The sequence below is a fragment of the Saccharomycopsis crataegensis genome (genome assembly GCF_037102585.1).
Source record: "Saccharomycopsis crataegensis DNA, jcf7180000000085, whole genome shotgun sequence".
Lineage (NCBI taxonomy): Eukaryota > Fungi > Ascomycota > Saccharomycetes > Ascoideales > Saccharomycopsidaceae > Saccharomycopsis > Saccharomycopsis crataegensis.
The window spans coordinates 430,519-451,972 of record NW_027043830.1 but is presented as its reverse complement, the minus strand read 5'-3'; the positions used below and the strand labels follow the sequence as shown (position 1 = coordinate 451,972).

Below are 21,454 nucleotides of genomic sequence, written 5' to 3'. Positions count from 1 at the left end.
GAACGATAGGATGTTATATCAGAAGGATCAAAGCGACTCTCATAAGACTAATGTGTGATACCAAAAGAGAGACAATCTATAGGAATCTATATGTGGTCTGGGGTATGGGGCAATGTAAGTTTTATGGTTGCCTGTCATATTTATCTATCGTTATCATGGTGCTAGGAATTATGTTTATACATACAGAAAACCAATAAAATGTTAAATGATCATATTAGTATCTATAGAGCAAATCCCAAATTGTAAACAATTGAGCTGTATCACTCATCATCTTTGGGAACATATCGCTCCATGCATGCTGATACCTTTACGGATGTTTCCAACGTTGACTAATCCCACAATATCGCCATTTCAACGAGAAACATAAATAAAATGACTCAATGGACAGCAATTGTCAATGGGTTGCTCGTATATATTCCCCGTACATGGAAATGGTTAGAAACCTCATCGCATCCCACATCAGGTGCTGAGTTCCAATATCAGGACAGTTTTCTTTTCAATAAAGTGGGTCTCTTTTGAAAGCAGGGAAGCTTCACTTATAGCTTCTTAGGAAAAGAAATGGGAGTTCATTGTGATTTCATCTTAAAATCTGCTATTAGTATTTTAAATTGTGTACTATTATGATAAGAAATGTCTTATTTCGTTCACTGGTGCTGCTCAATCACTTAATATCTCTAGAAAACTTGATCAGGCTGTCGGAAAACATAACATTTCATATCTGTATATATATCGAGAAGAAAACAGAGAACAAACAGTCATAATATTCGCTTATTCAACAACATAGCATATCATGATAATCACTCACCGCCATACCGTAGCAGCAGCAGGACCACCACCGCACTTTGCTCGGGTAATTATTTACACAAAAAGTTTCTGCGGAAAAAAAAAAAAAAAAAAAAAAATCGAAGAGGAACTGTGAATAAATGCAATTATCATCATCATTAATATTATCAGTTTTTCTACAGGGATAACTCTGTTAAAGAAGGAGGTTAAAAAATCATTCAAAGAGGGGAGAGAGAAAATAAATAATAATTCAAATATCAACTTTGGTCTCAATCTCAATTTTCCAGGTTATTCAATCCATCGTCCCCCTCATTCATCTCACTCATTTTTAGACATAATATTTATCAACGCTTATTACCTTTCAAAAATTCATCAAATTGACTTAAAATATTCTAGTGGATGAGAAGCTAAACAGCCTTTCAAAAAATTATATTCCCAATTTACAATGGTACCAGTCGATTCAAGTATGTATTTATTATTTGCTTCTCGATCTTTCGAAGTTGGATTTTATCTCATTTGTGGTGCAACTTTTGACCCACCTTTTTTTTTTCTTTGAGTAATATAATGGGCATGGTACTTGAAGTCTTCTTTTTTCTTGTTGTTAAGTTATTACTAACCATTTTTTAATAGAATCAGAAACATCAAAAAGGTCAGCTTCACTGCTAGTATCGTCATCAAGGAATTCTGACAGACCTAACAAGTTTGAAGAGCGATCGAATAAGAAGTCAAAGTACGGAAAGAAACCGTTTCATGATGATGACTTTGCAAATGACAGTTATAGTAGTAATCGAAGAGTCAGCTCTTCAAGGCCATTCAAATCAAGTTACAATAAGAAAGATTTCCCTCCTAGAAGAGGAGATTATAGAGGAAGAGGAGGGTTTCGTGGGAGGGGAGGCAGAGGAAACAGATCATATAGAAATGGACTAGGCCATTCTGAGACTGGTGGAAACGATGAAATGGAAGAAGATCTATTTGCCGAACTAGATCGATCATCTAGCAATACCGTACTACTGAAGGATCAAGATTCCAAAAAGGTTATCAATTTCAAGAATATTCCCAAGGGTCCAAAATCAAGATCCCGTAACTATCCTGCCCTTGGGCCCTCTTCATTAAGACATGATAAATATGTGCCGTCAAGTTCCTCACCAAAAAACACCACGTTTTCAACCAGTTCAGCAAATAGCCAAGATTCTGCTCAATCACACATCATTAAAAAAATCAAAGTAACTTATCATGAAACTACAAGAACCACGCCAATTTTCGAAAGAGTTATACAGGTTGGCGAAGGGACCTACGGGAAAGTTTACAAGGCCAAAAATGCCGTCACCGGGAAGTTTGTGGCTCTAAAAAGGCTAAGGTTGGAAGGTGAAAGAGAAGGTTTCCCGATTACCGCGATGAGAGAAATTAGACTATTACAATCATTTAATCATGCCAATGTTGTTGGATTACTAGAAATGATGATAGAAAAAAGAAGCATTTATATGGTGTTTGATTACATTGACAATGATCTCACCGGTATTTTGAGCCATCCTGAGGTGAAACTATCGCCAGCCAATTGCAAATATTTATTCAAGCAATTAATGGAAGGTATTGAGTATTTGCATTCGAAAAGGGTGATTCATAGAGATATTAAAGGGTCAAATATATTGATTGATAGCGGCGGTAACATCAAAATTGCCGATTTTGGATTAGCAAGAAGAATGAAAGATGTTAGGCCTAATGAATCGCCAGACTATACCAATAGAGTGATCACGCTTTGGTATAGACCCCCGGAATTGTTGATGGGGGCGACAAATTACGGCAGGGAAGTTGATATTTGGGGTATTGGGTGTCTATTGGTGGAGATTTTTCTGAAACGGGCGATCTTCCAAGGCACCGAAGAAATTAATCAGCTACAACTGATATTTGACATTATGGGGACCCCCAATATGGATACCTGGCCAGATATTGAACGATTACCATGGTTTGAGTTATTAAGACCAAAGTCTCGGAGACCAAATAGATTTCAAGAGTTGTTTGGCGATGGGAAAGTTTTGCCAACTGAAGCGTGTTTTGATTTGGCGGGAAAGTTACTCACATTGAACCCTGCCACCAGATTGGTGGCTAAGGAAGCACTAAAACATGAATATTTCTCTGAAGACCCTCAACCGGAATCGCTAAGTTTCTTGAAGAAGATTGGTGAATGGCATGAATTGGATGCCAAGAAGCAAAGAAGAAAGCTTCGTAAACAAGAGGAAGATAGAAGAAAGCAATCGAAACAACAACAACAACAACAACAACAACAACAACAACAACAACAACAACAACAACAACAACAACAACAACAACAACAACAACAACAACAACAACAACAACAGCAACAGCAACAATCACAGCAAACAAAAGAAGTTCAGTCACAAAAAGTAAAAGAGATTTCCGATGCGATTAGCAGCGTTCACAGTGATAATAGTACGGCCAAGGATCAAGAAACCGATGCAGTGCCTTCGATAGTTGAGCAATCGAACGAAAAGGACAGTGAAGAACTGGTAGACTCCGATGAGAAAATGAAAGATAATGAGAATACGAAATCATGATATCGATTTTGCATCGTTAGTATATTATAATACCTATGTATAATATGGAAGAAGAAGAAGAAGAAAAGGGGGGAAAAATAAAACCAAAAGTATCAAGTTTTTTTATTTTTTTGTTTCAAAATGGCTTTAATTCCATCTATTTTTTTCTTTTCTTTAAGTAGTAATGATAAGTTATAGTAGAAAATATTCGCGATAATAATAATAATATAAAGATGATTGTAATCACAGGCAGGGCTGCGCAACCACAATGTCGCGTGCAACAAAAAGAAAACAGAAAAATAGACACTTTATAGATTGTTCGGATCGAATTATCTTACAGAGTTTTATTGTATCTATTACCAGGTCTCTATTATTGGAGTTGTTCTATATCTACAAATAGTTTATCCACTATTAACAGATTTATATTATACCATCAGTTTACCATCCCGACTCACACACATATATATTCTAATGTCATTTGCCTCAATTAGAACACGAGCATTATCTTTGGAAACCCAGACCGTTGGCATCATCGCCAGCTATTCAGGATTTACTCAGAATATATCATCTATTGCCTCGACGAAAGAGGAAGGGTTGGAATCTGAGATCTCAGAAATATTACTCAAGCGTGAGAATTTGCTCAAGAAACTCGATGATATTGCCAACAACGATGCCAATCTTTCGATAGTCAAGTTACAACAATTGGCCAGGCACAAAGAGGTGCTTCTAGATCATAAACGAGATTATCATAGAATAAAACAACAGATTGAAGAAGCGAGAAATCGGTCTAATTTATTGAATTCTGTGAGATCCGATATCGAGGACCATAGAAATCGCAGCAAGAAGAACAACAATAACAATAGTAAAGATAATGGTATTGATGAATTGGACTACATGAACGACGAGCGCAAGAGAGCTAACCAGGCCAACTCGGTGGCTGATATGTTGTTGGAACAAGCGTATAGAACCAGAGACGAAATCATGAGTCAAAACAGTACATTGAGCAATGTGAATAAAAGGCTCATGGCAACCATAACCCACATGCCAGGAATCAATGTGGTGATCAAAAAGATTGGCACCAGAAGAAGAAGGGATCTGATAATCATGGCCAGTGTTATTTCTTTTTGCATAATTGTATTTTTCTTCTTATTATAGTAGAACGTACATATCGCTTTTCATTTACATATCATTTTCTTTTGTTTTACATGTTACTTTAATGGCATTTTATTTTTCACCTTATTTCTAATCCAAATAGGCTTTTCGGCCTTTTCTTTGTTTTATTTTGCTTTAATATATATATCCATAATCATAATACAATTTGAAACATTATTAGAATTTTCATTACTATACATATATATATGAAATCCTGTTAAATCAGTGATGTCTTTTGTAATCCTACGTTTCAATTGGCTTTTCTGAAGTGACTTCTTTATTCACATTGAGTTGCTCCCCACCACTGGCTCTGGTTTCCATTTTTTTCTGTGTTGTGTTTTCCTGGAAACTCATACCGGTTCTAAAATTGGCAATCAATTTGGATACGTCCTCACTTACCATTTCGTAATTCTGCTTGACTTTTGCTCCATTACCCATATCTTTGGAAATCACTTGGTTCATGATCTCCCACATCTTCGACAACTGCTGGATCATTTTATCTTGTTGGTTGTTTCGTTTTTTCAAATCATCGATTCGGGAATCGATAGTTTGTACCTCATTAGTGAGTCGCTTATTCAAGATTTTTTCCCCATTGGCCCGGGCAAACTCTTTTTCCTTTAGGAAATCATGGAGGCCTTTTAAGATTTCCTCTTCGCGGTCCAATAACGGGAGGTATTTTGTCACCAAGTACTCATTTCGCTGGATCTGTTGTTCAATTTTGATATTTTCATTCTGATACCTGGCGATTTCTCTGTCTAGATCATCAAGGCATAAATCCTCGTCACTGGCAGAGAACTCCAGCGGCGACAGTTGTCCATTACTGCTACTGCTACTGCTGCTATTATTATCATGACGGGATAATGATGTGGTACGCGAAGGTTTTTGCGACGTTTTTGAGTTTTTTTGCAAGATGATATGGGGTAGAGATTCTGGTTTGAAATAGTCTTTGCTTTTGGATTTTTGCCTTCGTTTGAAATCCTCATAATCAATCCCAGCATCGATGGCCATGGTCTTCATCAAATCGTCAAGAACATTCTCATCTTCTCGGTATTCTGATAATTTTGTGGATAGCTCCTTGACCAAAAGTTTTAGCGATTTCAAATCATCAGCAGCAGACCCATCCATGTTTTATCTTAATATAAATAATATTTATGATTGTTACTGTCAATACTTCTTGGTGATCCAAGTCTGTGTCTGTTTGTTGGAAAAACACAAAAAGATGCTCTGCGCGCTCCACATGAGATCCCCCACCTGGTTTCTTATAAGATCGACTTCTATAGAGAACTCCAGGAGAAACCTCTTTTCCTTTCTAAAGCCTTTTTAGGTTACATCTTTTTACTCTTCTATTCAAAAAGCATGGCTGTACTACATTGCTAACCCAGCACTGCAATTGTCCAAATCAGATTGCATCTGTGATATGAGACTTCAGCATCTTATTCTGATTCAGTAGCGATAATTCTACAAAGTAAGCGGTAAAAAAGTCCAAGTATATATTAGAAAAATTAACTATTAAGTGTCGAGTTATAATATAATATAATTGTTCAAAAGGAATTTGCGTTTCATGACAAGTATTACCTTGCTTGCAAGCTTGACATATGCCAATATTGTAGATATAAAAGTTTTCTAAATATATGATCTACATGCAGCAGTATTCTAATAATAATACAGATTGACAAGAAATATTACCAAAATACTCTTTTTTTCACTAATTATTAAAGAGACCAGTTTATGTCCATATGGCCTGGTTTTTCAGTAGACCGCTTTTATCATTAATTAATTCTTTATGTGACTTTCTTCTTGAAAAAATTGTCGAGTGCCCCTCTAACCACTTTTCTGGGGGCTGTTGGTTTCTTAATGCCCGCTGTTTTCTTGGAAACCGGTTTCTTTCTAGAATTCCCCCCGGCCTTAATTTGCTTATCCATTTCTCTTAACCCTTCTTCCGCCAACTTCTTCTTATCTTTGATTTGTTTCTGTTGTTGTAAATACTCATCAAGTTTGGTCAAGTCTTCCTTGAAAGATTTCGCCAACTCGTTCACGATCACTTGTGGCAAATAAGATCCTATTAGCAGTATAGAATACTTCAATTTTGCCGCGTCGAGGATTTCTGGAGGTGTCGATGAGGTGGAATCTGCCGGAGTAACCAAAGGAATAATTAGTTTTTGAAGAATACTTTTAGGAAATTTCTCCTCCTCTAAACTTTTCAATTTATTAGTTTTGTGTTGTAAGAATTCCAAAGTTTTCTTCATCGAGAATTTATAAAACGTATCGCCATTTTCTTCTATAGATTCACAAATCTTCGATAACCCATCTTCCAATATCCCCATTGGCAACTTGACCGCCATAGGTTCGAACTTATCTTGCAGTTCCATGGAGTCCACAAGATCTTCCAAAGATATGAACCGGGTGGTGTCGCTCAAATGATATTTTTTTGCCACAAAGAAACTGATTAATAAATATACCGGGTTGAATGGACTAGTCACATATACTGAAGGGTCTTCAATAATCAACCCAGTATGGTTACCTGGTGTCGAGGATTCGATTAAAAGAGATTTAATTGCCGAGCCATCTTCGGTTTCAAGACGTTGAGAATCTTTCAAATGGGGGTTCGATCCTTGGATTTGACGAAGTTCATAAAGAGTTGAAGAGTTGAAAATGTATTTCACCGGCAGCAGTGTTCGAGGATGGGGTAATGATATTATTTTCCAATCTGATTTGTCAACACCGGTGGGATCGTTCAAGTCGATGGTGATTTTGTTTATAGGGTTTCCATTCTTTGGTAAGATTATTACTTTGAGATTCTGAATTGCCATTATTTGTCTTCAAAACATGAAAAGGAGAAAAAAAATGTTATTTGAAGGTCTTTCAAATATCTGATCTCTTTATATTATTTCCTTGTGGGTTGCTCTATTATAATAATTGATCTTCCAACTTTGTTCAGGATGATTTACTGATGGTTCAAAAAGATTTGAAAAATACAACGCGTTTTCTTCTTTTTTTTTTCCCCTCAAATTTCGCGTTTGTTAACAATAACCCCAATTTTTACAGAAACAACAAGCAAGTATGAAAATTTCAATTAAAGAAATGATTAAAAGTGGTATTAAGGATTAAAAGGTCGGGATAATTTTCTTCAGAAAATATAATATATCGAAACAAATGATCATCGGGTCCTGGGAATGATGATTTCTCCTGCAGCACAGCAGACTATTAAAGAAAGGATAGAAAATGGATGGAAAAAATAATCATAATTTATACAACAATATCAGCATACAATGAAAAGAGTATTAAGCATGGAAGAAAATAAAAAAAAAAAAAATCGAGACAAAAAGTCATGATCTCAGAGCAAGGAAAATACGATAGAGACCACCCCACCGGCAATCAAAAGCATGTTATTGTTGGACAAAGCACCAGCAGCGTTTTTCTTGCCACTGGCAGAGCTGCTAGAAGCAGAGGCACTGGTAGAAGCAGTAGAAGAGTTAGTAGCAGTAGTACTGGTGGTGGAAGTAGTTGCGTCACTGGTTTCTTCTTCATCGGTGCTACCATCCCAACAGTATTCACTGAAACATTGCATACAAGCTTCGGATTGCTCGATCCCGGCTCTTTCTTGAGATCTTCTAATAATGGCACATCCCACACAAGTGGCCCAGTCAGCATCATCGGTGAAATTGTTTCTGGTGGCAGTTTCAAACCCGTTTTGGATCATAGAATACTTGTCCGCATCAGTGTAAGCCAATTTGGTGGTGGAAGTGTTTGAAGCAAAAGAATAATCTTTATTGGCAATATAAACCACAAGTGGTGGGATATTGGCCAATGAGGTGAGATTAGAGGCGTTACACCCAAAGAAAGTTGGCTTGGAAGTAAGGTTTTGGGCGACGAATCCGGCACTGGATGGAACGTATGGGAACGCAGCGCCAGAACCATCAGAAGAAAATTGACGTTCATAAGAAGAAACAAGAGAGTTACCATTTGGCCAGCTGTCGGTGGTGTCGGAAGAAGAATCGAAGGCGAAAATCACATCGACGTTTCTTTGTGGTTGCAACAATGGTTCGAATGGGATACCTTCAGTATCGTCACCACCGTCACCAAGACCCAAAGAAGTAGAGGTGGTGATATCGGTATAGTTAGAGTCATCACTGTTGTAGAATGGGTTTGGTTCGTAGAGTGATTTGAAAGTATTGTTGTCTTGGGTTTGATTAAGGTATTTGTAAGCCATTTCAAGAACGGTATCCATTTCGGTGACAAGAGCGTTAGAAGAACCAGACATAGCACCCATCAAACTGTAGAAGATATTGGAAGAAGAACCCATGAGGAACCCACCATTATCGAAACCGGCAACACAGGAGCCATTGATTGAATAGCCATTGTTGACATTAGACCCCAAATATTTAGTTTGGGTGAAAGATTTTGTGGTGTTATCCCAACTACCGAATTCAAATGGGTTGATTTCAAACAAGGTGGAGTTGGCGGCAGTGACCCCGTAGGAATTAATAATGGCATCACTGACAAACATTGGCAATGGCATTTTACCATTAGTAAATGTTTCAAAGTCTTGCAAACCTGAAAAAGTAATGTTGACACCATAATCTTCTGATGCTGGGAAAAGGGCATCGGAAATAATACGACCCCAGATATCAAGGAAAGTCACTGGGAACCCTGCTTGTTTCTTGGTCTTGATATCGGACATCCATTGGAGGAAATAGGAATAGATGGCGTATGAGCTGCCCATGTTATAAAGGACATTGTCAAGTTCCCAAAGACTGACGTCGTTATCAATGATGCTTTGAACACTGGTCCAGTTGTTCATGGCCAAAGACCCCACGAGCCAACTACCCCCAGAAAGACCAGAGATGTAAGTAGCGGAATCCAATAACCCACCGAGCCCTGATTCATTGGCCCCGTTAGTTCTACTATCAAGAGCAGCAAGTTGGCCGGCCCCGGTCAACATGGCACGGAACCCCCCACCGGAGAAGGCCATGGAAAGTTTCATGTTATCAGAGTCATTGAGGAACGATGAGTATTCAGATTCGTTCAACTTGGCACGATTGGCGAGGAAATCGACGAGATTGGCTTGGGTGATGGCGTCTCTTTTGGTCAACCATGATGCTTCGGACGACGAGATGTTGGTGGCTTCTCTTAACAATGAGCCGGAAGGACAATCAACGGTGCTTGGTGCGTAACAGTACGCCAATTGTGCCAACAATTGAAAGATGACAGCAGCTTTGAACATCATCTTGGTGGTCTTGGGCCTGGAAAATCAAAATGGGTGGGGAAGAGGACATTTTTTTTTTTTTTTCAATTTCAATGTGTTTCGGGAAAAGCTTATTGTTTATATACTTCTAGTTTAGGGCTGGCGAGAGATCCATCCCAAAGGGGAACTAGATTTTATTGTTTTGGGGAGAAAGTTACATTATATTGTTACGGGTGTTTATTTTTCATGATTTACGGTGTTTCTCCTCGCCTTCCCCTCAAATGTGGATGCAATCCGTTAGATAGAGAATAGTAGGACTACAATGACCACTCTTGATCATCACTACTGCTCATTTGCCATTACAAGCTGCGATCGATCGTTGGGTGATGGAAAGAAGCAACGGAAAATCTTCTATTCAGTTAAAGGAAATTTTGCCGTCGCCGTTGCTGCTGATGCTGCTAACATGTAAAGGAAAAAAAAAAAAGTTAAAACGGTTTTTTAATTCCCATTTGGACTCTTAATTGGATGGATGGATGATTATTGTACTAATAATTTTGTATATAATTATAGAATAGTTATCTGCCTACTAATTCAGATTTTCAGATAATATTCGTGGTTTCTTGACATTGAAAAAAATTTCAACTGACCGAAAAAATGGATGTTCATTACATTAACAATAGAAGAACTGAAGCACCTAAAGAAACTTTATTATCGAACGATTGTAGAAAGAATGCAAAACAAATATAAATAAACCAACAAATAAAACAGTTATAAAATAAACAGCAAATATAAAAAATAAAACCAATATAAAGATACTTGACTATGCAAATCCCATTCTAGTGCGTCGTCACATTTCCATACCCTAAACTAACTGGAGTGCTGCTCGCATTCAAAGAAGACTTATCACTCCAACAATACTCCTCAAAACATTTCAGACAAACATCAGATTGTGTCTTGTTCATTCTCTCTTGCGATCTTCTAATGACCGCACATCCTACACAAGTGGCCCAATGGGAATCATCAGTCATGTTGTTTCTGGTCGCAGTCTCGAACCCATTTTGAATCATGCCAAGCTTGTCAGAATCACTGTATGATGCCTTCATTGTCGAGGTGTTCGAAGCAAAAGAGTACTGCCTGTTAGCAATGTAAACCACAAGTGGAGGAACATTGGCCAATGATGTGAGATTCAAAGCATCACATCCAAAAAACACTGGTTTCTTATTGAGTTTCTCTTCAACAATCACCTCGGTAGTTGGAACGTAAGGAAAAGCAGCCCCCGAGCCTATAGAAGAAAATTGCCGTTCATAAGAAGCAACAAGAGACTTACCATTTGGCCATTTATCTTCAGTATTATCAGACGAATCAAATGCAAACACCACATCGATATTTCTTTCTGGTTCCAACAATGGGGCAAATGGGATTTCTTGGGCATCGTTCCCACCATCAGTAAGCCCCAAGGCATCAGAAGCAGCAATCCCATAGTCCAAAGAAGAGTATTCATTTTTGCTGAAAGGGTTTGGTTGGTATATCGCCTGATAAGTTTCATTTTCTCTCAGTTCCCCAAGATATTTATAAGTCATATCACCCAACACCTCCAACCCGTCCGCAAGAAGCTGTCCGTCTTTCATAGTAGGCAACAAGTTGTAAAAAATATTCGACGACGAACCCATAATGAACCCAGCGTTATCATACCCAACTACACAGGCATTAGCATTGATTGGTTGGCCGTTTTCCACCTCGATCCCCAAGTACTTAGTTTTAGTGAACGCTTTTTCTGAAGAGTCCCAGCTGCCAAATTCAAATGGATTGATTTCAATCACCGTGGAATCTTGAGGAGTAAGTTCACGGCCATTGATAACTGCGTCGGCCACGGAAATTGGGAATGGCATGTTCCCACTAGTGAACACTGCCGAACCTTGTAAACTAGACCAGGTCACTCCGACCCCAAAACCATTATCTGCTGGGAAAAGTACGTCACAAAGTGCCCTGCCCCAAACATCAAGAAAGTTCACGGTGAAACCGGCATGTTTTTTCAATACGATATCCTTCATCCAGTTCAAGAAAGTGATTACACCTTCGTAAGCATTACCTCCAGCTTCGAAAAATGGTTTCGCGAGGTTCCATATTGGGTATTCATTGTCAATGATACTCTGGACACTGGTCCAATTGTTCATTGCCAAAGACCCCACGAGCCAATTACCACCCGAAAGCCCGGAAATATAAGTAGATGACTCTAATAAGCCTCCGAGCCCTATTTCGTTGGCCCCATTAGTTCGGCCGTCAAGAGCAGAAAGATGGCCAGCCCCAGCCAACATGGCGCGGAATCCACCTCCCAGAAACGCAAGGCCGATCTTCATGTTGTTGGAATCGTTGAGTAATGCAAAGTACTCGTCGTCATCGAGGTTGGCACGAGTTTGAAGAAATTGAAGTAAATGGGGACGAGTGATTTGATCTCTTTTGGATACCCACAGTTTTTCCTCTGGCGACAATCCCAAAGCAGAGCTTCTTAGTAAATTTGTGGTAGGACAGCCGACGGTGGTGGGGGCATATCCTTCTGCGGCAGCAGATTGGACCAACAGTAGAAGAACTTGCAAAATAATAAAGACTTTGATCATTATTTTGATAATACTTTTATTAAAACCTGTCAAATTGACAAGCAAGAAAATGGAAAACTTTTAGAGAGGCATTGCACGTACATATATTTATATGGGTGGAGAATTGACATATCGAAAGTTCCTTACTAGAAGGTAGATGCCTTACGAAGTATGAAGGAAAGTACGAAGAAAAAATAATAAAAAAAAAAGACAATATAGAAATGAAACGTGGGAATTCTTCTGATACTATGGAAACCAAGGAATACATTTCTATATTTTATCAGTTGCTTTCCACTATTATTATTATTATTATAACAAAGAGCTCCACACAGGAATCCACCACACGTGCGCGACCCTCCTAAAAGATGTGCAAAAGATGGGACATAATAGACAACAGTGCCAAGTGAAACAATAGTGCTAAAAGCTGGAAAGCTCAGAAAACTTGGCACTCGCTTATTATAATCATTCTGATTATACACTCAACCGATGGTGGTCGACCCCATTTTCGGTGTTCGGTTTGAATTTTTGATTTTTCCATCCTTCACGGCCCTCAACTTATTATTGGGGAATGCTGAACGCCATTTAACACCGTGCTTACCAAGGCTTTCGCGAATATGTATGTAATATATTATCTAGCAGAAAATTATAAAGCATTCCCACGTGTGTAATTACAATATATTGTCATCCTTTTTGTGTTGTGTTTTATCTCGGAAGATTCCCCAACCGTCTGCATGTTGTAAGTTAGAGAAATATCCGCCAGTTCACAACCACCAATTGTAATAATACAGCAACTAACCTGGTGGTGAAACATCGCTCTTTTTCCTTCTATATATAATCTATTATTATATATTAAATAGATATTGTTGGTGAACCTCGCTAGGCGCAACAACACCAACACCAGCTAGCATTTTAGACCGGGCAACCCCTTGGACACCGGCAGCACCCAAAAGGAAGAATGATCTTTTACAATGTTTACGAAATTTCATTTGACATATAGATATATATATAGACAGGTAGATAGCTATCCCATCACCACCCAACTTGTGCGATACCGCCATGAACAAGCTCAAGCTCTTTCAGGAAAACGATGCAGAGAGTTTGTATTCCACCGCCAAGTACCTCTACTTGAAGACCCATTTTTGGAGCACATATTTAACCACTTCACAGCTTCAAGTCTTCAACAAGGTATTTGGATCGAATTTACCCAAATCCCAAAGCAAATTGCTTTGGAACCACTTGATAAATGGTAATATCGTGATAAAAGACGAGGAGCACCGTTCAATTGATTCGGCGCTTCTCAATTCTAAAGCAACCTGCCTTCGAATACGCTCGTTACTTTGGGGGAAAGCGACATCATACTATTATAACTTGGTGAACCATACCAACGACCGTGATGGTGGAGAAATATTCGAGATTCTCGAGGACGATGATAGTGATTTCGAAGATGCCTCCAGTGAGCATCATCAACAACAGCTACCTCAACAACAGCCGTCAAAACCAATTAGGGACCCTGATGAAGATGATGACTACGATGACGATGATGATGAAGAAGAAGAACAACAAGGGAATAAGGATACTGAGATGAAAGAGAATGATCAAACCAAAGAAACCAAACCTAATGACCAAAGTGTATTTGAATATTATGAAAAATCTTTGATTTTAGATTTGATTGGGTTTACAGAGACAACAAGTGAGAGCGATTCGTATGATTCAAAAAACCAAAAGCACAACCAACAACAGGAAACCCGAAAGTCACAATCAGGGAAACCACAAACTAATACCAAATTGAATGGTAACCCAACCCTAACCACCAGCAAAATGTCTACTAGCTTGAATAGCAGTGATACGATTGTTACCACCCAAGAATTAGAAATCATCAAGAATATGAATAGTGTGTACCATAATTTCGAAAATGATAAAGAAACCCTTATGAAAAGAGAGAAATTGGAAGCCAATGATAAAATCGTCGACCAGCAATTGACTTCAAAGCTACCTAGCTCAGAAATACAAAGTTTGTCGAATCAATTGAGTATGAATATTGGTAGTGCCAATTTATCATTGAAATATCTATTGAAATTAATTGATAATAATAAAGACAGGGTGCCGAACTTGACAAATAGAGAACTAACGAACTTGATTCATGATGTCAAGAAATCAAAATCGAAATGGAGCTCCGATGATCGAATTGGCCAAGAGGAATTGTACGAAGCATGCGAAAAAGTGGTCACTGAACTCCGAGGGTATACTCAACACTCAACCCCATTTCTCACCAAAGTTTCTAAAAGAGAAGCCCCTAACTATTATCAAATCATCAAGAAACCAATGGACTTGAATACCGTAATGAAAAAATTGAAGAATTTAGATTATAAATCAAAAAACGACTTCCTCAGTGATTTAATGCTCATTTGGACAAACTGTCTTACCTACAACACCGATCCTGCGCATCAATTACGGAAAGATGCACTAGCAATGAGGAAAAAAACTCAAAGTCTAACGCCTTTAATTCCTGATATTACTATCAGAACCAAAGCGGAAATGGAAAAGGAAGAGAAAGAATTGGAGCAACAAATGAGCCAACGAAAGAATCAAAAGAAGCTAAACGGGGGTAAAGGATTGAAAAGAACCAGCAATGGTACAGTTCTCAATATTAATCCTCCGGATTCTGCGTCTCCACAACCAGCCCCAACTCCAAATCAATCGATGCTTTCGACGGCCGCGGCTAACACTCCCGAACCAAGTAGTAGTGTTGGGGCAAATGACGAAGATTTAAACGAATCTCAGGCAGATCTATTCGATAATGAAGTATCCCAAACCCCACATGACGACGATATAGACCAAGAAAATGATTTCAATGAAGAAATTAATGACTTAGAAGTCCAAGTTTGGAAGAACTATACCTCAAAACTTAGAGGGGATTTCTTGCTTCGGAGATCCAAACTCTTCATCAAAGATGAAAACAATGAGTTGAAATTAAATTCTAACGCTGAAGCGGTATTAAGAGATTCGACAAGGATGTCTGAGTTTATGAGGGTGGTTGCAGGTATTCGAAAGTATGATACCGAAGAAGATGGAGGAGTGGAATCCAAACAAGATTTTAGTAAGCTGTGGGTTGGCAAAGAAAAGAAATCCAAGTTAGAGAACGCTGCTGATATCAAGCTTTCCGATAATGATCATGATGAAAATGGGATCGATGATGATTTGTATCTTACGGAATATGATATCATTAATGGTATTCCGGTAATTAGCTATCAAGGTGAGGATGAGAATGAGCTATCAAGAAAAGAAAACAAGATTTTGGAACGCTTGAATTTCCAGCGAAAAATGAACGGGTCTGATTCGCTTGAAAATGGTGAGACCAGTGATTTCGTCCCGCCTAAAAATGGGTTGAATAAGATCGTGGTTGAGAATATTACCGAAATGCAAGATATTAGAAAGATTTGTTTCAAGATCTCGTTGATTAGACGGATGCAAAATAATCAAATCATTCACCATACCCAACTTAAGGCCCCAGCGTTTGAAAGATTGAAAGATTTGGATTTGAATCCTCTTGAAAAAGAATCGGAACAAGTGGTGTTTGATCATAAATTTAACAGTACTTTTATTTATGATATTCTAAAGAAAAATGTCGGGAAAGTATTGATGAACACCGGGTTTGAAGCAGCTGATCCCCACGCAATTGAGGTGATCACCCAAATTGCCGAGAATTTCATGGGGAATCTAATCCGCACAATCAAGTTGCATTTAGAAACTAGTTCACAAAATAGAATTTTGAGTAAATCGGATATTTTGCTATTATCGTTGGTGGAGAACGGGATTTCTAAACCAGACGATCTTTTCAATTACGTCAAGGACGGGATTTTCAAACAGAATTCCAAATTAAAAGAACTACGGCAGAAATTATCAAATTTCTTGAAAGAATTGCTTCGTCCGACATTATTGTCATTCCAAACCGAGAAGGATCTTATGAATGAGAAGAATTTCACCGATAATTCCGACCAATTTCTCACTGGGGATTTCTCTAATGAATTGGGTGAGGATTTCTTTGGTTTCAGAGAATTAGGACTCGATAAAGAGTTCCATATGCTATCATCGTCGATTCCTCTACATTTGTTGAATTCTCGTTTGAATAATTCGTTGTTCAATTCGCAAAATGCCAATGCTGCCGATCAAAAATTGATTGAAGAATTCGATAAGAATGTCAAATACGAACGGTTGACCAAAGCGGATATTGGCAAGCAAATTGGGTTGGCCTCGCCATTCTTGAAGAAATTCTTTGAGAAATCCAAGGTGGTGTACTTGAAAAACTTCAAAAACAATAACACTACAAATAAGGAATTACCGCTCACCAATAAGGAAGAGGAAATGTTGATTTTGGAAGATGAAGATATGCCACAAAAGCAGAGAAATATCCGCCCAAGATTGCCGCCTAATGGTAAGATTTCTGGGGTTAAGAGAAGAACAGTGGGGAATGGGTTTTTCCTTAATGAAGACGATGCCGAAGAAACCCATGTTTTTGGTGCTGGTGTTGTGCTAGCCAACAATAACAGGGTGAAATAATATCAAAAAACGAAAAGCGATGACTTTTCCCTGTGCTAAATAAGGAAGGAATATTGGCTTAATTTATCTAACCTTTTCTATTATTTTGTGAAGTTTGTATTTTTAGATTTTTCTGACTTTAGTTAGTTTGAATTTAGTTAGTTTGAATTGTACAATATATATCTATATATATACATGATTAGGAATTTTTGTAGATCTCTCCCCCTTGGACATGATTATGACATTAAACCTTTTTTTATATACATATATAAAAAATGATGATTCGATCATGAAGGAATACAGTCCTGTTCTAGTATAAAGTAAAAAAGGAAAAACAAAAGAACGAAAAACAAATAAGAATCGTTGAAGCATAGCACAGCATTTGTAGCATAACAGTCATTCGAAAAATAATACAAAAAAAAATAAAAAAAACTATAATATAATTCCAGGTCAGCGAGTTTATATCTGTTGCTTTCAATCACAACATTATTTGGATTATTATACCAATATGAATTTTTTGAATTTCAATTTCCAGTGGGTCCACATCTAGGCCAACTTTTTGGCTTTTCTTGCGGCAATTGCCTCCTTAGCAGAATCCCCAATGGCCACCATGAAGATGGTTTGCCAAACACTCAACCCGATTCTTGGGGTGACACCTCTATAAAGGCCCTTGATCCCATTATTTTGGTAAACGTACTTCAAAGTCTTGGCCACGGTTAAGTTCTTTGGTCTGTTTGGATCTTTAACCTTACTTTGCATTTCGACTCTGACCACTTCAATCGGTTGATTCCAAGCAGAAAGTGACCCACCAATAAACGATGCCAAGATACGTTCGCTAACAGAAAGTTTTTCTCCATCTTGTTTACCGGTAGCTTTACGAAGAGCGTTTTCTGCCAAACGAGCCAACCCGTAACGAGACCCCCAGTTGGTACATTGTCTAATGGCCACGGCATTGACCCCTTTATTGACCCCTTTGATACCTTCTTTTTGGAAAAGATTCTTGAAAACGGTAAATGTTGACTCAATTGGGGCACCAGAAGCAAGTTGCTTTGATCTGGTGATTTCCACAGTCTTCATTGTGGTACAGAACCCCATGGTAGCATAAGCTTGGGCAACCCCACCAGCCATCCCGGCGGCGATACCAGCACCAAAGTTACCTAAACCAAGCTTTCTGAAGTGATATTCGGCTTCAGAAGCAACAAATACCAAGACAGCACCTTTTGTAGATGCTTCAATCCAGGCCCAAGGGATAAGACCTTGGTAGAACCCTAAGAACCCCCCTCTGGACCAGACGTGTCTGGCAGCTTGGGCGATCCCAAATGATCTATTGGCAGACATTGTGGTCTTTGTCACTTCCAAAGGTTGACCAAGAGAGGTCACTCTATAATAAAAAATATCTGTTAGTTGAGAAATCACAACGGGATGGAAATACACACGATTGCCTGATGTATGTCACCATATCTAATCTATACTCACTCCACAATGTTTAACCCTGCACCTAACAAAAGGTTCTCGAAGTTGACTGGCTTTTTTTTTATATCTGTCTGGGACATTGAGTAATATGGTAATCGATGAATATTAAATAGTTGGTCAAATTGTGAGGAAACCAGCTAACAAAATAAAAATAAATAACAAATTCCTAGCGCCACCACTATAAACTAAAAAGCGCCCCGGGCACCGGCCAAAAAGAGAGACAGGGTTGAGTCACCCTTCTAGACGCATGCCCCAGAGACCTACCTCGCCCATTAGAAGGCTCTTTTTTTGGTAGCAGTCAGTTGTAGAGTCTTGCAATAGTATTCCACGGAAATGTGGGAAGAGTTAGAGAATATTGAGGTGGTATGCTTCTGTTGGGTGGGTGAGTTTTGGTGCATATATTCTATTAGGTACCCAATACAAGGGCCTTAGATTGGATTAAAAGCTTTCCTCCAAATGAAAAGCAGTAACACAAATGGAATGTAATGGGGAGTGAATAAAAATCTAACAATCCAGTAGTCAACAAATGGTACATAGATCTACTATTTGTGTCTTGTAAACTCTGTAAATGGAAACAGCAGCAACGTCGCCGGACAGAAGGCACGTTTTTGAGCACGTGATAAAATACAAAGAGACGAAGCAGAGAGAGAACTGATGGAGTTGGAGCCTGATGGTATTGTTGTTATTATTCATCCAATTACCAAAGAACCCTAAAGAAGCAATTTAATATGGTATGTGTTGTACTGATTTCTCTCTACTATAGCACATTGTGTTAGCCTACTAACTCTGTCCAAGGTCGCAACAGGTTTACCAGAAGGTTGGGAAATTCGCAAATCTAAAACCCACAATCGCCACTACTATTTCAATCCATCAACCAAGCAGTCTGTATGGGATCCTCCTGAAGGTACCAACACTGACCAGCTCAAGGAATACTTTCTGGCCCTTAAAGAAGAACCAACCCAAGTCAGGGCTGCTCACTTGCTTGTAAAACATAACCAATCCAGAAACCCAAGTTCTTGGAAAAATGATAACATCACCATCTCAAAGCAAGAAGCAATCGACATCTTAAAAGGCTACGAACAAAGAATAAAATCGGGGGAAGTTACTCTCACTGACTTGGCCCAAACCGAGTCGGACTGCTCTTCTCATAAAAGAGGTGGTGATTTAGGATTCTTTACCAAGGGCCAAATGCAACCACCTTTTGAAAAGGCGGCATTCGGTTTGAAAGTTGGGGAAATGAGCGGAATAGTTGAAACTAATAGTGGTGTGCATTTAGTGCAAAGACTTGGTTAATCATATTTGTAGTCCCCTTTTTTTCAGATTTTGTTTATTTGTCTTTGTTTTTTTGATTGTTATTATTTTTTGATTGTTATTATTTTTTGCGTTTTAAGAATTGCGATTTTTGTCGATGCCATGGCCGCGGACAGCCGTTGATAACTTCTGTCCATTGGTCTGTTTATTTATTTATTTATTTAAGACATAAGGAAAAAAACAAACCATTTCTTCGCTTAGTATCTTAAAAACTTTGCAACTGGTGTGATAGTAAATTGGCGGCAATACTTTTAGGTGGCTCGTTCCTTTTTGTTTTTGTGTAAGTAAGCCCAGCATGCATACGAATATTATACAAGAGAAAATTCAGTCACTTTTCAATAATTTTTTTTCTGCCTTTTTCCTTTTCCTCAAACTCCATTCTATCTTCATCGATCATCAATTATTGTATCAGTTCGTAATGTTGTATGGTATAAAGGCCGCTGTTCAAAATTGCAAAATGTTTGCAACTGGATTGAATGATTTGAACCCAGTTGTCATCATCATCATCACATTATTAGGACAAATATTGTTGTTTTTGTGTAGCTTCACTATCAAAAAGTCCATATCCCCGGCATCTGATTTCATATCATCTCGCTCTTCAACATTCAAAAAGATAGTGAAGTGTACAGAATTTAATGATGGGTTGATTTGCTTACAAACCTATCGTCCACTGTTACAATTTGAAATTAACAAAGAGTTCTCAGAAAACACAACGATTACTTTGAACAAGTTGGTACAAATTACCTTTTCTTTCTATCAATATCTCTCGGTCATTGTATTAACTATTTCTGCTTTTCATAAGTTGTTTAGATGTTGTGGCCAGTCAGGTTAATGACATGGCGCTTTTATTGAGTATCCAATCATGTTTCCACCAGGCAGATATATCTGAGCGCGCTGACCAAATCTATCTCACCAACAGGTTCAATTTGCCTAATTTCTTTGGTTTGTTGGTCAGTTCTTTCATTCAAATGTTTGTAGCAGTCCATTCGTTGGTTAATTTCTTCTTCAATAATCGTGGTTTCAAAGAAAACAAAGAAGGCATTAATGCCTTAAGCCATGAAATGAATGACTTGAACGATACCGTAAAACGGAACTCCAAAGAAATGCATACAGTTAATAATGAGTTGAGAGAACAATTCAATACAATGGGAAGTAGTCTTAAAGGAACTTACGCTGAAGTAGGTAATATGTCTGATTCACTTGATAATATGTGGTTCATGATAAGGAAATTGAAAGACTGGATTGATAGCATTAAAGACAATTCATCCTCTACAAATTCATTGCAGAATATGTCTCCTAGCACCATCTTGAAACTTGACTCATCAATAACTGATATAACCTCTCCCAACGTCATTTCTTTAAATAATGGTTTCTCAGATGGCAAATTTTTGAAGCCGCCACTAAAAAACAAATCACCACTAATGAAAGCTAAAGAGGAAAATAAGTCTACAATCACTGCATCTGTTGGTGGTAAAGTCTTTGATTTGAAAACTCTTGAAGGTAAAAAGAAATGGTATGATTTTGCCAATAAAAGTGCAAAGAAAATTTCTAATGAGAAAGTTGGATCAAATTTGTGTGAGAGGGTTAATAAGATTGACAACAAAACAGAATCTCAAGAAATTAACCAGGATAATAACCACGCTAAGAAAACCATTACACTTACGTTAGATCAAGTCAGAAAGATTCCTACTGTGGATAAAAACGGTAAGCCATTCCGTAGAATTTTTGTTCCTGGTTTCGGTTGGGTATCGTCGAAGAAATTACAAGCTGACCCACATAGCTTTGTGACCAATAAAGAAAATATCTCTCAGTAATAGTACTATTGTTTTTTTTTTTTTACCTATTCACTCATTATCTATGTAATTTGA

The 21,454-nt window shown here is 38.1% G+C and overlaps 10 protein-coding genes across 10 annotated transcripts; 5 read left to right on the top strand and 5 right to left on the bottom strand. All coding sequences in view use genetic code 12, as the record gives it.

Annotated features, from left to right (window-relative positions):
- Positions 1–1,228: 1,228 nt before the first annotated feature.
- CTK1 (cyclin-dependent serine/threonine protein kinase CTK1) lies at positions 1,229–3,356 on the top strand (the record flags this gene model as incomplete). Its single annotated transcript, XM_064998530.1, has 2 exons — positions 1,229–1,247; positions 1,414–3,356. 2 exons carry the CDS (start codon positions 1,229–1,231, stop codon positions 3,354–3,356), a joined length of 1,962 nt encoding a protein of 653 aa, XP_064854602.1.
- A 450-nt stretch (positions 3,357–3,806) lies between these two features.
- On the top strand, positions 3,807–4,490 carry GOS1 (Gos1p; the record flags this gene model as incomplete). The annotated part of the gene is made up of 1 exon (XM_064998529.1): positions 3,807–4,490. The coding sequence occupies one exon, from the start codon at positions 3,807–3,809 to the stop codon at positions 4,488–4,490; it is 684 nt and encodes a 227-aa protein (XP_064854601.1).
- Positions 4,491–4,730: 240 nt separating this feature from the next.
- Positions 4,731–5,612, bottom strand: DASC09_049290 (uncharacterized protein; the record flags this gene model as incomplete). Its single annotated transcript, XM_064998528.1, has 1 exon — positions 4,731–5,612. One exon carries the CDS (start codon positions 5,610–5,612, stop codon positions 4,731–4,733), a length of 882 nt encoding a protein of 293 aa, XP_064854600.1.
- Positions 5,613–6,268: 656 nt separating this feature from the next.
- Positions 6,269–7,297, bottom strand: RNH202 (Rnh202p; the record flags this gene model as incomplete). The annotated part of the gene is made up of 1 exon (XM_064998527.1): positions 6,269–7,297. The coding sequence occupies one exon, from the start codon at positions 7,295–7,297 to the stop codon at positions 6,269–6,271; it is 1,029 nt and encodes a 342-aa protein (XP_064854599.1).
- A 524-nt stretch (positions 7,298–7,821) lies between these two features.
- DASC09_049270 (uncharacterized protein) lies at positions 7,822–9,714 on the bottom strand (the record flags this gene model as incomplete). Its single annotated transcript, XM_064998526.1, has 1 exon — positions 7,822–9,714. The coding sequence occupies one exon, from the start codon at positions 9,712–9,714 to the stop codon at positions 7,822–7,824; it is 1,893 nt and encodes a 630-aa protein (XP_064854598.1).
- Positions 9,715–10,508: 794 nt separating this feature from the next.
- DASC09_049260 (uncharacterized protein) lies at positions 10,509–12,287 on the bottom strand (the record flags this gene model as incomplete). Its single annotated transcript, XM_064998525.1, has 1 exon — positions 10,509–12,287. The coding sequence occupies one exon, from the start codon at positions 12,285–12,287 to the stop codon at positions 10,509–10,511; it is 1,779 nt and encodes a 592-aa protein (XP_064854597.1).
- Positions 12,288–13,322: 1,035 nt separating this feature from the next.
- On the top strand, positions 13,323–16,823 carry SPT7 (SAGA histone acetyltransferase complex subunit SPT7; the record flags this gene model as incomplete). The annotated part of the gene is made up of 1 exon (XM_064998524.1): positions 13,323–16,823. One exon carries the CDS (start codon positions 13,323–13,325, stop codon positions 16,821–16,823), a length of 3,501 nt encoding a protein of 1,166 aa, XP_064854596.1.
- Positions 16,824–17,348: 525 nt separating this feature from the next.
- Positions 17,349–18,355, bottom strand: YHM2 (Yhm2p; the record flags this gene model as incomplete). Its single annotated transcript, XM_064998523.1, has 2 exons — positions 17,349–18,183; positions 18,279–18,355. The coding sequence occupies 2 exons, from the start codon at positions 18,353–18,355 to the stop codon at positions 17,349–17,351; spliced, it is 912 nt and encodes a 303-aa protein (XP_064854595.1).
- A 648-nt stretch (positions 18,356–19,003) lies between these two features.
- On the top strand, positions 19,004–19,568 carry ESS1 (peptidylprolyl isomerase ESS1; the record flags this gene model as incomplete). The annotated part of the gene is made up of 2 exons (XM_064998522.1): positions 19,004–19,006; positions 19,071–19,568. 2 exons carry the CDS (start codon positions 19,004–19,006, stop codon positions 19,566–19,568), a joined length of 501 nt encoding a protein of 166 aa, XP_064854594.1.
- Positions 19,569–20,554: 986 nt separating this feature from the next.
- Positions 20,555–21,400, top strand: DASC09_049220 (uncharacterized protein; the record flags this gene model as incomplete). The annotated part of the gene is made up of 1 exon (XM_064998521.1): positions 20,555–21,400. One exon carries the CDS (start codon positions 20,555–20,557, stop codon positions 21,398–21,400), a length of 846 nt encoding a protein of 281 aa, XP_064854593.1.
- Between the last annotated feature and the right edge of the window lie 54 nt (positions 21,401–21,454).